At 44.8% G+C, this 16,571-nt stretch overlaps 1 protein-coding gene and 1 pseudogene across 2 annotated transcripts; both read right to left on the bottom strand.

Moving 5' to 3' along the window:
• Nucleotides 1-2,838: 2,838 nt before the first annotated feature.
• LOC125555544 (uncharacterized) lies at nt 2,839-4,111 on the bottom strand. 2 transcript variants are annotated; one of them, XM_048718459.2, is made up of 3 exons: nt 3,958-4,111; nt 3,601-3,856; nt 2,839-3,524 (listed from the first exon to the last, which is right to left on the bottom strand). In XM_048718459.2, the coding sequence occupies exons 2-3, from the start codon at nt 3,820-3,822 to the stop codon at nt 3,186-3,188; spliced, it is 561 nt and encodes a 186-aa protein (XP_048574416.2). In that variant the 5' UTR covers nt 3,823-3,856; nt 3,958-4,111; the 3' UTR covers nt 2,839-3,185. The 2 variants fall into 2 exon arrangements, with proteins under 2 accessions (XP_048574416.2, XP_048574415.2); XM_048718458.2 differs by having other exon boundaries at nt 3,601-3,831; nt 3,958-4,110.
• A 4,380-nt stretch (nt 4,112-8,491) lies between these two features.
• LOC125506700 (syntaxin-132-like) lies at nt 8,492-16,541 on the bottom strand (annotated as a pseudogene).
• Nucleotides 16,542-16,571: the final 30 nt, after the last annotated feature.

The following is a 16,571-nucleotide window of genomic DNA, read 5'->3' as shown; positions in this document are numbered from 1 at the left end:
TTTAACAAAGTAAGATGGTCACTGTTTAATCTATTCTGAGCACATGGAAACTCAATCGATTGGAAGTCATGATGTCTCAACACATGAAGTATTTTGGCATCTAGGGAAATATCAAGATCCTAACGAATTAATCCCTCACATGCTCACATATTTAGTGTTAACTAACGTTCAAAGAATGCACAACATAACAAGATCATCAAAATAAGTTTTACCATTAGAGGAATTGTGGCATATCAAATCAAGTGTGGATTAGCATCTTATAGGGGATAACAGCAAATAACTGCCACAATGCAGTGGATATGCATCTGGCCCATCAAAGGATGTGCCCCAATGGCGGACGAACAAGATGAAATTAGCATTCCCAAATCTCATAAGGCACGTGTCCCAATCATGTGTGTCTTGGCACACCATGCATGATGTGCCTTCCTGATGGTGGTTGTTGAGTTGGGCCCAGCACCTGTATTGGCATGCCTACTTCACCGTGGCATAACTGAGTGGCGCTGCTGATGGACACCAAGTGTCGCCACATGTGGCATTATCGCTTATCGCACACCGTCATGACCATGTCAAGGGATTCCGTGCTGGCCTCCAAACTTGCCGATACGCCCCGAGTGTTTCATGGACCTTGGCAAATTCAGTTTACGTACCATGGCAATTTTCCTTTCTTATATGTACCATGGTAAAAAAAATTAGGGACCATGACCAATTCAGTTTAGGGACCATGATAAATTAAGTTTATGGAACATGGCAAAAAAAATTAGGGACCATGGGAAATTTAGTTTATGGACCATGGCTAACTAAGTTTATGGACCATGACAAATTCACTTCAAGTACCATGTCCAATTCAGCTAATGAACCACGGCAATATTCACTTTTTAATAGAACCATGCAAATTTCTATATTTAAGAACGACAACAAATTTATATTTTTTTTCATAAACCTACCATGTTGTACACGCAACAAGATTAATATTTTTGCCATGTATCCATGGCAAAATTCCCTAATATTTGCCATCCTTTTGAAATTACAAAATTCCAAATTTTGCCATGTGCCCACTACAAATTATCAAAAAATCCATGTTTTATTGGTCAATATTTTTATATTTTTTTCATGTGCAATTTTATTATAGGTAACATAGCTGCTATATTATTTTATAGCATGGAAATTTTATATTCATTAGACCATGGTAGTTTTTTCCGTAGGTACTTTAGCAATTTTCGTTATGTAGACGATGGCAATTTCTTTTTGGTTAGACCATGGTAATTTTTTGTAAGCAGGATGGCAATTTAGACCATAGTTCTCTTGTCTTGCAACATTTTCTTGGACCATAGCGATTTTATTTAGCGTACCATGGTAAATTCCTTTTTTACGTGCTATCAAATTTTTTGACATGGCAATTTTGGACCTTCTTACAAGCACAACCTTTTTTCCGCAATGTAGACTTTTGCTATGTGAACTCTTCTGTTTTTTTTATTAAATTTGCCATGTTATTTCCACAAAAAAAATCTTAATTTTTTATGAGATTTTTTTGTTTGAAACAAAATATTTATGTTTGTTCTTGTTTTTAATATGACAAATTTTGTCATCCAATTTTGTTGTGTACAACCTGTCAATTATACTATTTTTTATTTATACCTACATCATGAAAAAACTTTCTTTTTTAATATTTCATTTATTTATTTATTTGCATAGGGGAATGATGATTGGGCCAGAAGCCTAGCGAAGGTCATGTACGGCTTTGTATTCGCTTGGCGGGTTACCTGTAGCGAATAGAACGTTCGCGCTGGAGGGGGTTCTCCAGCGAACTACTCGTTCGGGTTGACATCGCTAGAAATCTGATGTTCGGTAGATATTGGAGGTCCATACTTTTTCCCTGAGTTAGACAAAAGATATTGTTTGTACTTATTCTGTTGCTTGCAACTCCATGAAAGAATTCAGTGTTTTTATCTTCTATTCACCTTCAAGGCCATTCTTCACATTATTTCATACGCTAGTATTCCTCTTGATAAATTATAAAGCATACCTAGAACTTACCGGCATGAGGATTTCCATCTGAATACTGACACAAGCTACTTTAATTTACTAGTTATAAGCTGATGTTGACGACCTCGTTATTTCGTACTATTATATTGTGTGAACCTTGGCGGACGCTAAACAAGTTTTGTTGTCCGTAGCAATAGTCGCCAAGTGAGCTGTGAGCATGCATGTGAAGATTTCCTTTTCCTTGAGGTCACACTTGAGGCATTTTATTGGTTGGGTTTCGTCATGGTTTCTAGAGGGCTTGAGGGGTTATTCATGAATCATCATCGTCCTTTTTTCTTCTGCTTTTGATGGGTCTTTTGGAGTAGATGACATGGGTCAAGTCGAGTACACTGTAGACCTTTTGTTTTTGTGAAACAAAAAACCGTGTTGACAGACCTTTGGATCCCCACCACCTCTCATATTCTTGGCAAAGATAGAGCGGTGCACATGGTGACATGCATGCATGCATTACCGCATGTAGTCACGGGCATGGCAAAGCAGCAATGGCACGCTACCCGGGCTGGCAAAACCAGCAGGGCACGAAGCACGCGGGTTACATGCGTAGCTGAAATATCACTGTGCAGCTAAATTGAGGTAGCTTGCTAAGCTAGATCAAAACAGCTAAAAACCATGATGAGACGTTTATTGCACAACTCTAGAAAACTGCATGCTTAATCAGCAGGTAGGAGTAAGTTGAAACTAGGAACCTAGTTACATTTGCATTTTCAATTATACACAAGTTGGAACAACAGCTTTATCCCCAGTGGATTAGCCAGCGGTTGCATGAAAAACCATAGTTAACATATACTCCTATACTGCATGAAGTGACAATCTCACCAACATCAATTATATCGAAGCTGGATAAATAAGCATATAAATGATGTCTGATCATACTACAGAGGAAAGGTGGAATACTACTGCATCAAAGACGGGCACAATTCAGGGTACGTAACACATTACACAAATACGTACTAGCATCTCCGATCTATCCAATTAACAGTCGAGTACACTGGTAGATTCACGCATACGGCACTCGGTCAATTGTGGCAGCTAGCATAATGCATACTCCTACTCATTATTTATCAGTCCCTCATTAGTACCTCACCAGCTGATCCATGGACATGATCGCTGCGACGCTGCCTACGTACCCCTGCTTCTCAGTCCTACTCCTCACCGCTGCCGAGGAGGAGGGCCAAGAAGCTGATGATGTCTCCCGCTGCGTAGATGAAGAGGCCCCCGGTGGAGCAGATCCGGAAGAAGAGGTCTCCTGGGTCGGCGACGAGGAGGATATGGGCTATGGCGGCCATGATGAAGTGGCCGACGATAGTGAGCACGAGCGCGAGGTAGGCGAGGGCGCGGCGACGGCGGCGGCACGGGAGCCGCAGGGCCAGCACCGCCGCGGCCGCCTGGAGCACGAGGCAGCACAGCAGCCCGATCCCTAGGGCGTTCACCATGGCTTCCTCCGCGTCCGTAAGCTGGTCGCAGCGCAGAAAGAAGGAGGACTGTGGAGGAGTGGAAATTGAGAAGGCATGGAGAAGGGCAGCAGCCAAGGGGTAGGGCAAGGGGAATCGGGCGTACCTGGCTGCAACGGACGTGGAAGTGGTAGAGTGCGTAGGCTATTACGGTGCCGATGGCCAAGGAGAGCGCGATGTGGCAGGCGGTGAGGAGCGCCCATGAACTGACTCCTCGGACAAGATCAGGACGAGGCGTCTTCTTGGCCAGGGACAGGGTCACCGGCAGCAGATGAGGCGCCTTGCTGCCGTCCATGGATGCAGGAGCCTTCTTTTGCGGGGACTCCATGGATCAAACCTGGACAAGATGAGGAGATGAGACACTGAGGCACTGTTAGTCAAGGTCAACAGGAAGAAAGAGGAAGAGAAAGAAGAATTCAGCGACAAAATGCAAGAACGAGGAGACGGAGGGGGAGGGACTCACCGTCACTCGTCGGATGTGGGAGGTGCTTCCTTTTCCCTACGCGAGCGACGTGCTACACTCCAAGGGTGGTGTTGGAGGCTGCCGGCCACTGGTGTTGTGGACTGCGTAGCTGTTTAAGTAGCGAGTGTGGTCGTGTGCGATGCAAAGTGAGGCCGCGACGTGTCGAGCCCGGGCTTCACACACACACACACACACACACACACACAACCACGGGTTAGTTGCATGTGGGGTGGGAGGAGCGCCTAGACCATCTTTGGCAATGCTGCTCACCCAACACACACAGGTGCACATGCATGCGTAGTGCTCCTAGAAGCTAGATGAACGGGGAAGGGAGGGGGAGGGGACTCACCGTACATGTGAGCATGCAAGGCTGCGATACGCGAGAGACTACGCGAGCGACCCAGGCGGAAGCATGTGATGGTCTCGGTCGTCGCATTGATGTAGAGAGGAAACCACGTGCAAGTTTCGTCCGATCAAGGGAGCGCGTATAACATTTTTGGCAATGCTGTGGGATGCATGCCTGCCTAGTTAATATCTTTCCATACGTAAAGAAATGCTAGTGAAGCTCATCACGCACACGCATGCACATGCTCATTTTAATTAGCTACGGTGATTCTCAACTAGCGAGATTTCAGAGTAGCATGCCCATTCACCACCCTTAACGACGGGTGGCCAAATCAATCATTTCGATAAGCTTGCTTCTACCACATTTTGGCAGAATAGTTTCATTCTTTTTAATATCTTTTTTATGCATGATTGGCTGTCATTAACGGATGCAACCTTACTTTGACATACATTGAGTATTACAACGTGACATTATATTTTCTTAAGCTTATTTGTCTTGGTTGAGAATGGGTGGTGGGGCTCCAAAGGTCTGCATGGTCATCTTGACCCTACATAATCATCTACTCGAAAAAGTGGCAAAAGAATAAATAAGGTGATGGTCATTGATGGCATGCTTCCACCAAGGCATAAAGTGATGAGGCATCATGTGCTTCCCAACAACGCGTGCTTTTAACATATTATCTTTAGTGGGCTTATTAATTTTTCTGCTTTTCATATTTTTTATAGTTTCTAGAATAGACAATAAACCAAAGTGATTCTCTATTTTTTCTTCTTCTTTCACTTTACTTTGTAGGGAAAGAGATTGTCTCCTCTGAATGAATTAGCGTTGCTTTAAAAATAAATTAATAGTTTAGATGCACCACCCAAACTAGTTGCTTTAACAAACTGGGATAGTCATTGTTTGATCTCTTTTCAACACATGGAACATCCTAGCATATTAGTCCATCACATGCTCACATATCAAATGACCATGACTCTAAACTATTTTTGCAATGACCACTAAACTTTGTTTAGCGCCAACCGAGGCTCAGAGAATGTACTTCCTCCGTCACAGTTAAATTTGCGTGTGTTTCCACAATAGACAAGGTTTAGGGCGCATTACATTTATTTCTAGTAGCTAATTAGTACTCCGATATACTATTTCTATATGCATGCGTAGTGTGAATGGTATTTTTCAGCTCATCTCATAACCAATAGATAACCACCTAGGTTCCAGAGAATTTCCAAGAACGCCTTCTAAACCGTGACGGAGGGAGTACAACATAACGAGATCATCAATGTAAGTTAATGTACGACATAACGAGATCATCAATGTAAGTTTAACCATTAAATTAATGTAGGCCGCGCAGGAATTCAGATCGGGATACACATGCACGTCAAGTTGTAAATAAGTTTTTATAATTGATCAAGTGGAATTATGGCATAGGAAATCAAGTGAAGACTGCCTCCTTAAATAGGATAACAATGCTTAAACGCCATTATGCACCGAATGTGCATGTGTCCCCTCGATGCATGTGGTGCCCCAATGGCGGATAGTCAAGATAATCTCGTCATTACCGAAGATCGCAACTCCCACATCTCAACGATGTATGTCGTGGTGCACCATGCACGATGCGCTTTCATGGCACTTTGATGGTGCATGTTGTCAAGTGGTCACCCATGCGTCGTGTCTAGCTGTGTCACACTTCCTACTACACCACGCGACGACTAAGCTAAATGATATCAAGTAAGGCACATATCCCCACAAGAATTGGGGCCGTAAATTTAGTATGAACACAACACAACCTATTTCGAGACATATTCGTGATTATTGTGTGTGGTGACATATTGAAAGCAACAAGCACAATTCGCCAAAGGAGATATGCAAATGGGCACAAGAGAATCATATCATTATGGTTAATGATTAAAGGAGAGATGCAAACTCAACTTTAAGTTACATGAAGGGGCTCCAAAGGTCTGTATGGTCATCTTGACCCTTGTGGTCTACTCAAAAGGCTTGTCAGAGGAAGAAAGAAGGTGATCTCGATTGATGGCATGCCTCTACGAAGGCATAAAGTGGTGAGCCATCATGTACTTTGAACTTTAATTGTTTTCCCTTTCCCCCTAAAAACAATCCTTTCAAATGTATTTGATGGTATATGTTTGATATATATCCAAAGCCAGTGACCATATTGCCCTTTGTGCATGTTTGACTGAAGACCGAGCCCTCACGTGAAATTCCCCAAATTCCTCCCCGCCAGCTAGGCACTCCTCGCAGCCGCCCTTGCTGCTCTTTGGCGCCGGCCCTTGCTGCTCCTCGCCGCCGCACTTGTAGCTCTCTGGTGCCGCCCCTTGCTCCTCCCTACCACCACCCCATGCTCCTCGTTCCTCCCCACGATCAACAGCAATAGCAGCATGGGCGCCATGAGTACGACGAAGGCAAGTGCCGGCCACGAGCACGACACACGCGGGGCCCTGCCGGCAAGAGTCAGCAGCAGCTCCATGACGCGCGTCCCACGGGAGAGGAGCTCGTTGCCTCACTCCCCATCCCCGATGGTCCTTGACGGCGACTTCACCCCGTGGTCCTGGGCGGACGCGTCCACGCAGATGAATGAGCGGCGCGGTCCGGACCATGGCGAGTGAGGACCGTGCCGGCCATGGTGAGCTCGGTGCAGAGGCGTGCGGCCTACCTGCGATGCCAACCCCGACAACAGGCAGTCTCACGTGACGCCGCGGGGCTCCTCCATGGGCGGCAAGTCAAGCCGCCTCGACGTCGCTTCGGATTTCTGCTCCTCGCCGATCCGCATGTCGCGTCCCAGGAATCGCGCCTCGAGCTTCGGGCGTACGCGGCGCAGGCTCCCCCCTACCCCCCCCCCCCACCCCCCCCCCCCCCCCCCCCCCCCAGTTCACGCCTACGATGTACGGGCGAGAGCCAGGGCGTGCTGGACGACGGTGACTTCGACAACGAGGCGACGGATTCACTATCTTTCCTGTTCGTGCTCGTGCGCTTGTGCAGCCCGTGGCCCCGTGCTGCTGCTGCTTGGTTGCCGTGCTAATTAGCCTTGCTGGTTGCTAGTGGTGATGTTGCTGCTTGCTTGCTTGCTTGCCCGTGTTGTTGTGCCGGCCCCTGGGTTGCTGGCAATATCCGTCGCGGTCACCACTGTCTCTCTGGAAGTACGGACGAGAGAGAGAGAGAGAGAGTTGGGGAACGGTGAGAGACGCTGTGCGTGGTCAATGGGGTGGAGCAGGGACAAACTTGTCTTTCCTCGTGGGCAAGGGCAAAAAATCAAAGTCCAAAGTAAGATGTGCTAAAATATCAAATCCAATGTAAGCAGTGCCAAATTATCAAAGTGCGAAGTAATAAGGGGCAAATAATCAAATCCCCCAGTAAAATATACCAAGAAATTATTTAGACGATTTGGAGGTCCCTGTTACATCTCCATATCAAATAACTTAAGAGTGTGATTTATTGCTCTTACTCTCTGAGATGGATGTTGATGAGCGGTACAACCGATAATTCACTTCAAAGCACGGCTTAATTTACACACTTGGGCTATTACCGCGCCAAGTGACATGACAGTGGGTATGATTCTTGTTTGCTCCGCCTCCACCAAGTGCCTGAAACTAGTGTATGTATGTTTCAGGTTCTTCTTGGGCATATCTCGCACTCCTTTGTTGTACAGCGATTGATCAATGAATGAGATTATGTATACTGCAGTACCAACAACGGAGCAGTTGCTTCTTTAGACACAACAAGCTGACGATTAATGTTTGAGGCATAAAAAATGGAATTTCATCAAAATCTTTATTTTTTGTATATATATTATTTATTTTATTGTTTTGTATCTAGCAAAATTGTAAGGTAAAAAACATAAAAGATCCTGGATTCTCCATTTAATTCGGAAAAAAAGAGATTATTGTTCGTAGAACATCGATAGAGAAAAAAAGGCGACTATCGGATTTGAACCGATGACCGATGAATGGATTCAGGACGCACATTTCGGTTTGACCACTAAAAATACTAGGAGGACAAACACGAACCAATAGCAGGAGCCTCCAGTATATATATGGGCGACCAATGTCGACTTGTCCGGTTCATCATAGCCATACAGCGATAGTAGAAGAGTGTGTGAATCGGTCACAGAACTACACAGATAGCATAAACAGAAAGAAGAAAAAAACCTACTTCTTCCCAAGATGTTGGGTTTCAGGTCATGCTCAAGAGTTACTTCTTCACTGCCTTGACAACCACGAGCATGACGATAACAACTATCACTATCACCAGGAGAGCGATTATGGCGGAGCACATCCACTTTCTCGAGTTCTTCTGCAACTTCTTTGCCTTCTGGAGGGCATCCAAACTATGTTGTATGTAGTTGGTAGCATTTGAAACCTTGGAATAACAAACAAAATGCCAGCATCGCATTCGTTAGCTTGTTTATTGACAAAATCGGTTAGGTCTATTTGTTAGAATAAAGCTGTTTTCACAAGTTCGTCATCTTACATGTGGCTCTATGTCGTCAATCATGTCTCCTTGAGCCTTAACCAATACTGCCATATCCAGGAACATCTACAAGCCAAAACCCAGGAAATGGGGTACATTAACACATATTACCCCCCCACCACCACCCTTTTAAAGGTAACCTGCTGCAACTCTAGAAGCTTCTTCTCTAGATCTCTTACAGCATCATGCCGCTCCTGTATCTCAGTAACAGTATCCAATATCTGCAACATGGAAAATTATCAAAATGAGATTTCGATACATTTACCCACAAATGTCCAAATAATGACCAAGTTATAACTCATATATACCTGGCCTCTCCCCTGCTGTTGAACCGCATCTTTGAAAATTTGCTCGCTTCTCCCTGTCTCAATTAAATTGTCAATTGTCTGCAGGTTCCAGCATAACAAAGGAGGCATAATGTAAGATAAACAATAAAATAAGAAATATCAAATTTAATAACCATAGGAAAAAAGTTGCAACTGTACCTGTTCATCAGGGTGATTACCAGTTACAGTAAATACCCTTCTTTCAACAACTTCCTGGTACTCCTGCTGGGTTGATTGTCTCAATACCTGCATCAGAGTGTAACAACACCGTATCAGTCGCATAGTTGCAAGATTACATTATATTATTCCATCTTCAGAGATATCAGGCTGATAGCATACTATCAATAATCTACCATAATGGCTGAGAAACATTCTTATAAAGTTACCGAAAGTCAAAAGAATGACAATTTGCAAAACTCTTTATTTTACTTTTTAGAACATATAAGCATCAACAAAGCCACTTGCACCGCTTATAAAGAGCTCGATGCTTGGATGCCTCATATACATGGGAAAGCAGAGTAGTTTCTCCCTGCTGCTCTATGAGGGCATATCAAATCAAATAGCCCAAGTACTCCAGCTGTCCCAAAATAAGTGTCGTGCCTTTAGTTCAAATCTGAACTAAAGCCATGACACTTATTTTGGGATGGAGGGACTAGTAAATAGAAATATGCACTGGCTTTAACTTTTTTTGTGTGTGTATCTAGAGATTACAATTAGGCATTAGAGGAAAAATTTATTTATTCCCAGACATAATAGGAAAATCATCACTTACATGTCAATTTGGAAATTCAAGTTAGAGGAAAACAATACCTGAAAATCATCGATCTGTTCCTTCAAATTATTCTTCACTGCTCTGTAGAGATCAATCAGTAAGCAAAGTGACTAAGGACTACATTTGCGCAAAAAAAAGGCTAATTCATGCAGCCAAGAGACTGGGAACATAAATCGACAGTGAATTTAATTTACCCAGCGGTCTGTTCCCTTAATTGATCTACCGTAGAGCCCTTCCCGCGTCCAGGTTTCTGCTTGTTAGATAAGTTCTGTGGCATAGCACAGGGGCAAGCAGCAAACCATTAGCAGCATGTCCATCTTTTAGTTTATGCTATGCAGACAGAAGAATAACATACATCTTCTTCGAGTTTATCAAGTTTTGTTTTGGCCATACGAGCAATTTTCCTCGCTTCATCAACATCTTTCTCCATTTTCTGCCGAATCGCTTAAAAAATGTATTGTTGTGCGTGACTAAGTAAAGCAAAATTTTCATCTCATTTATATAAGGTTTGGAGTTGTCACCTTTCTTTTTTTTAAAAAAAAGGGGGACTCCCCGGCCTCTGCATCAGAGTGATGCATACGGCCATCTTATTAACCAAATAAAGCAGTGCCAATATGGTTCCAAGGTCTCCAAAAATAATAAAAAAGCAAAGAAGGCTCACACAGAGCCAAACAAGGCTAGAAACACCAACTAGCCACGAAAAGACGCCACAACCGGCTGGCTAAAAATAAATAGGTAAACTAATTGCCTATCCTATTATATGACCGTCATCCAAACCGGTTGAAGATATCCCGAGCTACCATCTCCCAACGGAAAGATCCAGTAACCAAATGCTCCCTGGCCTTCATCGGAGTGAGTAGCGACCATGAATGGATCAGTGCCGTGGTTCGGAATATAACCTGCAAAAAATGAATACGTGATATTCTGTTAAAAACCAAATCATTTCTGCAAGTCCAGATAGTCCACAACAAAGCGCAAACTCCAACCCGAATGTGTCTCACTAAGTCAGGCTCAATCCCATTAAGCCATGTCCCAAATAATGCGTTGATAGAATTTGGTGGATTGATATTAAAAGCAATGTGGACCGTCCGCCAAAGGACTTTGGCCAATGGGCAATCAAAAAAGAGGTGTCTGATTGTCTCATCCCGATCACAGAAACTACACCTAGTAGGTCTTGTCCAATTACGCTTTATCAAGTTGTCCTTGGTTAAAATAACTTGTTTATGAACAAACCACATAAACACTTTTATTTTCAAAGGAACTTTGACGTCCCAAACATGCTTGGAGGTAGGAATGGAGTTCAAATTAATAACATCAATATGCATTGATTTAACTGTGAATACTCCAGACTTAGTCAGTTTTCAGCGTAATTCATCGGGTTGTTGAGAAAGCTGAACCTTCATCAGTCTCCTAACTAGACGGAGCCATTCTTCCCAACGATTGCCCGCTAGCGACCGTCGAAACTGAATATTAAGGGGGATATATTGAAATACCGATGCGACGAACACCTCACGTCGTCGAACAATACGGTATAAAGACGGATATTGAATGGCCAAGGGTGTCTCGCCGAGCCAAGTATCCTCCCAGAAACGTGTACTAGCGCCGTTTCCAATAACAAACTTCATCCTATTAAACAAAGATTGTTTGACTTTTATCAGTCCTTTCTAGAAAGGTGAATCAGTCGGCCTGACTGTGACCTGGGACAAAGTTTTTGTCTGGAGGTACTTGCTGCGAAGGATTTGAGCCCACATAGCATCATGCTCCGATGAGAGCTTCCACGGCCACTTGCTAAGAAGGCATCTGTTCTTAACTTCTAGATTCTCAATACCAAGACCCCCTTGGTCTTTCGGTCTACAGATGATATCCATTTAGCAAGCCGGTATTTTCTTTTAAGCTCATCACCCTGCCAAAAGAAACGCGATCGATAAAAGTCCAGTCTTTTCCTAACACCAACTGGGACCTCAAAGAACGATAGGAGAAACATAGGCATACTCGTGAGCACCGAATTTATCAGGATTAATCGGCCTCCGTATGACATGAGCTTACCCTTCCAGCAACTTAGTTTCTTCTCAAATCGGTCCTAGATGCACTTTCATTCTCTCTTTGTCAGCCTACAATGGTGGATTGGAATACCTAGGTAAGAGAAGGGTAACTCTCCCAACTCGCACCCAAACAATTGCCTACAAGCCTCCTATTCTTCTTTGGCTCTACCAAAACAGAACAGCTCGCTCTTATGAAAGTTAATCTTTAACCCGGTCAATTGTTCAAATAGGCATAACACAAGCTTCATATTTCTCGCCTTGGCCAAGTCATGCTCCATAAAGATAATTGTATCATCGGCGTACTGAAGGATGGATACACCTCCATCAACAAGATGAGGTACCAATCCACCTACTTGACCATTTTCTTTAGCCCTTCCTATCAAAATTGCTAACATATCCACCACAATGTTAAACAGGATAGGGGACATCGGATCTCCTTGTCTTAGGCCTTTATGTGTCTGGAAGTAATGACCTATATCATCATTTACTTTAATTCCCACACTACCTTTTTGCGTAAATGATTCAACCTGTCGGCGCCAGGCTTCATCAAAACCTTTCATACGCAATGACTGTTGGAGGAATGGCCATTTGACCTTATCGTACGCTTTCTCGAAATCCACCTTAAAAATTACTCCATCTAATTTTTTGGAATGGATTTCATGGAGCGTTTCATGCAGGACGACCACCCCTTCAAGAATATTTCTGTCCGGCATGAAAGCAGTTTGGGACTGTTGCACCACAGAATGCGCAATCTGTGTGAGCCTATTAGTCCCAACCTTGATGAAGATTTTGAAACTAACATTGAGGAGGCAGATCGGCCTGAACTGCTCAATTCTCACAGCATCCGTTTTCTTAGGAAGCAGTGTGATAGTTCCAAAATTCAAGTGAAATAAGTGAAGCTGTCCAGAGAACAGATCGTGGAACATAGGTAGCAAATCCCCCTTAATAATGTGCCAGCACTTTTTATAGAACTCGACCGGGAATCCATCCGGTCCGGGAGCCTTATTGTTTTTCATCTGTGCAATAGCATCAAACACCTCCTTCTCTGAGAACGGGGCAACCAGAATATCATTGTCGGCAGCCGATAGTTGAGGCACATCCTCAATCCTGGACTCGTCGAGGGACACACAATTATCATCTGGAGGTCCAAATAACTGCCTATAATACTCGGTAATATATGTTTTTAGGTTATCATGTCCTAAAATAGTGCCCTCATCGTGTTCAAGTTGGAAGATTCGCTTCTTTCTGTGCTTACCATTAGCAATCAAATGAAAGAATTGAGTATTCGCGTCCCCTTGGACCACTTTGCAGACTTTAGCTCGCAAATCCCACTTCAATTCTTCTTCGCGGAGCAGTTCTTTCAACCTCTTCTCCGCCTCATTTTTAACCTGAAGCTCAGCTGGCAGCAAAATCGTGGATTCGGCCTTTATGTCTAGGGCCTGTATAAGAGAAAGGAGTCTATCCTTTTCAATCTTATACACACCACTGAGGTGTTTGGCCCAACCCCGTAAGGAACTTCTCAAATGCCTAATCTTATTCTGCCAACGCTCGACCGCAGTTGTACCTCCTGCACCCCTAGCCCATTCCCTGGCAATCAGGTCCAAGAACCCCTCGCGTTCGAACCATGACATCTCGAAAGAGAAGGTGTTCTTGTTACCCACGTGATTCGGCTCCCCTGAGTCCACGAACAAGGGTGTGTGATCGGATATTCCCCGCGAGAGAGCTTGCACCGTAACCAGAGGGAACTTTTGTTCCCACTCCACGCTCGCAAGAACTCGATCAAGTTTTTCGTAAGTTGGGTTTGGCAGAGCATTAGCCCAGGTAAACTTTCTACCAGAAAGCTCTATCTCCCTCAGATCCAAGCTTTCAATAATGGTATTGAACATAAACGACCACCTGCCGTAAAAGTTATCATTATTCTTCTCCTCTCTCCTCCTAATGATATTGAAATCACCCCTAACTAAAATTGGAAGCTGTTCTGACCCACAGATTCGAACAAGGTCCGCTAGAAACTCCGGTTTAAGCTCGGGTTGTGCGGCACCATAAACCGCCACCAAAGCCCAGTTGAAACCATCTACTTTAGACTTGACTCGAAACTTAACCGCGAAGTCGCCCATCACTACACTTCGGACTTCAAGCGAATCGCATCTCACACCTAGCAAGATACCACCCGATCTTCCTCGCGGAGGGAGGCAATGCCAATCGAAATCAATACCACCCGCAAGAGAGGACAGAAACTGGGGCGCAAAGTTTTCTCTACCAGTCTCCGATAGAGCAATAAAATCTAAACGCTGCTCTAATGATGCCTCAGCAAGAAACCTTCTTTTAGCCAAGTCCTTTAGACCTCTACTATTCCAAAAGATTCCTTTCATATTTCGTCATGGAATTTTTTAGTAGTCCGAATCCTAGCACTCCTACGAACTGCAGAATCGGGATAGATCTTCCGTTTCCACTTGCGCTTTGGTTTACTAGGCTCTGACGCTCGGTCCTCATAACCGGGTTCAACGATACTACCATCGGCATTCTCTAGGGGCACATCATCGTCCTCAGACTCATGATTGGGGGGTGCTAGATCTGCACAGAGATTATCGAGCACTCTAACCCCTAACGCATCAATCTCATCATCATTCATCGGTTTAACTGCTGCAAGATTACGAATAGTCTCTAAGGCACGCTCCGCCTCCAAATCTAACAGATCATTCACCGAATTGGAAATCTCACTATCAGTAGCACCTAGTGAAACTCCTAATTGGTTTGCATTATTTATAATCTCCTCATTAGAAAAATGCAATAAAGAATTTGATATGTTGACGGACATACCAGAAGAGATCGCAGCATCCTGAAGCTTGGCCGCCCTCATAGCGCACCGCTGCTGCATATCATCAACCTCCGGGAGCTCATGGATACGAGCACTCATCCGTCTCCCTGTCGAGACGGGGTCCGGGATCCCGCCAAAAGCAACGACCTCCTCCCTAGTAAAGCCTCGCGCTGAGTCCCTCAAAGGGTCAACCGAGGTTACCGGAGGAGGCGGCTGCGGGCTCCCAAGCCCCTCAGACAAATGCCCCATGCCGGGGTCCACAGCCACGGGTACGACAGGAGAGGAGATGGCGGGGGCCGCCTGCCCGCGCCCTCCTCCCGCCCCACCCGCCGGCGCAGAGTGGAGCGCCGTCGGCGTAGGAGACGCGGTCCTCCTGACCGCCGAAGATGAAGGAGGAGCCAGGGCCACCTGCCCTAGCCCCCCCCCCCCCAGCGCTGCTGCTGGCGCGGGTGTCGCCGCCACAACCGGAGTAGCAGGAGCCGAGGCCGCCTGCCTCGGGCTCCCTCCCCCAGCGCTGGCCGACCCCAACGTGACCGACGTCACCGGCGTCGGGATATGGAGAGGGGAAGTCAAGGCCTCCTGCCCCGAACCCGGCGTCGGGACTCGGGATATGGATATTGAGACTCGTTAAGTTAGCTATTAAGCTCTCAATTCCGTCAACCTGTGTGTGTGTGTGTGTGTGTGAAAGCAGCATCACATGTCATTAATCTGAAGTGCAAAAATGGACAAATAACATCAGGAACAAGATTAGTATGGAGTTTCCTAAACAGCATGCACCTTCTTGAAGAATCCTTTTAAATTATCAGAGGCGTCGGGCTGATACATCCCCATTTCAACATCCCCCTCATCTCTTGAGGAATCCCACCGGGGAAGCTCAAAGGAATCCTGCAAAATCAGAGTGTTTATAAGAACATGTACTGCACAGCAGCACCTGCACGAAGGCTTGCTTGATTGCTATGAATTCGATCTGACATTATAGCCAATTGTGCTGGTACTTTCATCATCAGCTAAAACCTACCAAACCAATAGGACAGGATAGTTGCGGAAATAAAGCATTGGCATTATTATAACTGGTCCCAAAAGAATATTACTAAAGCTTATACTTGCTAGCAGAAGATATAAACTGCTCAAAAAGAGTATTTGAGATGTCACATTCAAAATCAGAACATGACGGCGAGTCGGCGACCATGTATGTAATGCCAAAAGAACATTCTGAAGTTAATTTGAGTGCTGAAATAAGTAATATAATGTGGTCACATTACGTGTTGTTTTCAAACTAACAAACAAGGGAATGCCTAGGACTCATCTAGATGAGATATAATTTGGTCTCATTCACCTGAAAACAAAAACAGATAAAAATAGTACTACAAACCACATCAGCACACACGCATCTTATAGTATCAATCCAATGGCTATAAAAGTGAATGAGACATAACTAAAACTCAGCTAGATGAGTTCTAGCAAAGCCGAACAAACAAACAGTGAATGACATTTTGAGACTCGAGTGCTTGCTAAGCATAAAGCTGGGACAAACTAAAATCAGAATAACCTCCCGGAGAGGTTCAGACAAGTGCAACCAGCCCACTGCTGATAGCACACACAAAAAGAGCAAGCAGATCCTAAAAGGAGGGGCAAATAAATCCTGCTACTTGGAGCTCAAGCAGATCAGAGCAACTAAGCCGATTCCTGGAGAACGGTTCGTTGAGCAATTGAGCAGTGTGAAGAGATGAAAGGAGGAACACGAGGAGGAGGGTTCAGAGGGGGTGCAGAGGGAACTTACGGTTAGTAGGTTGTTCATGCCGGCGGGGCAGGGCGGGAGGAACAGACG

This window comes from Triticum urartu, chromosome 5A, assembly GCF_056163025.1.
Source record: "Triticum urartu cultivar PI428250 chromosome 5A, HENAU_Tu73, whole genome shotgun sequence".
Classification (NCBI taxonomy): Eukaryota; Viridiplantae; Streptophyta; class Magnoliopsida; order Poales; family Poaceae; genus Triticum; species Triticum urartu.
This window is presented reverse-complemented; position numbering and strand designations above follow the sequence as displayed.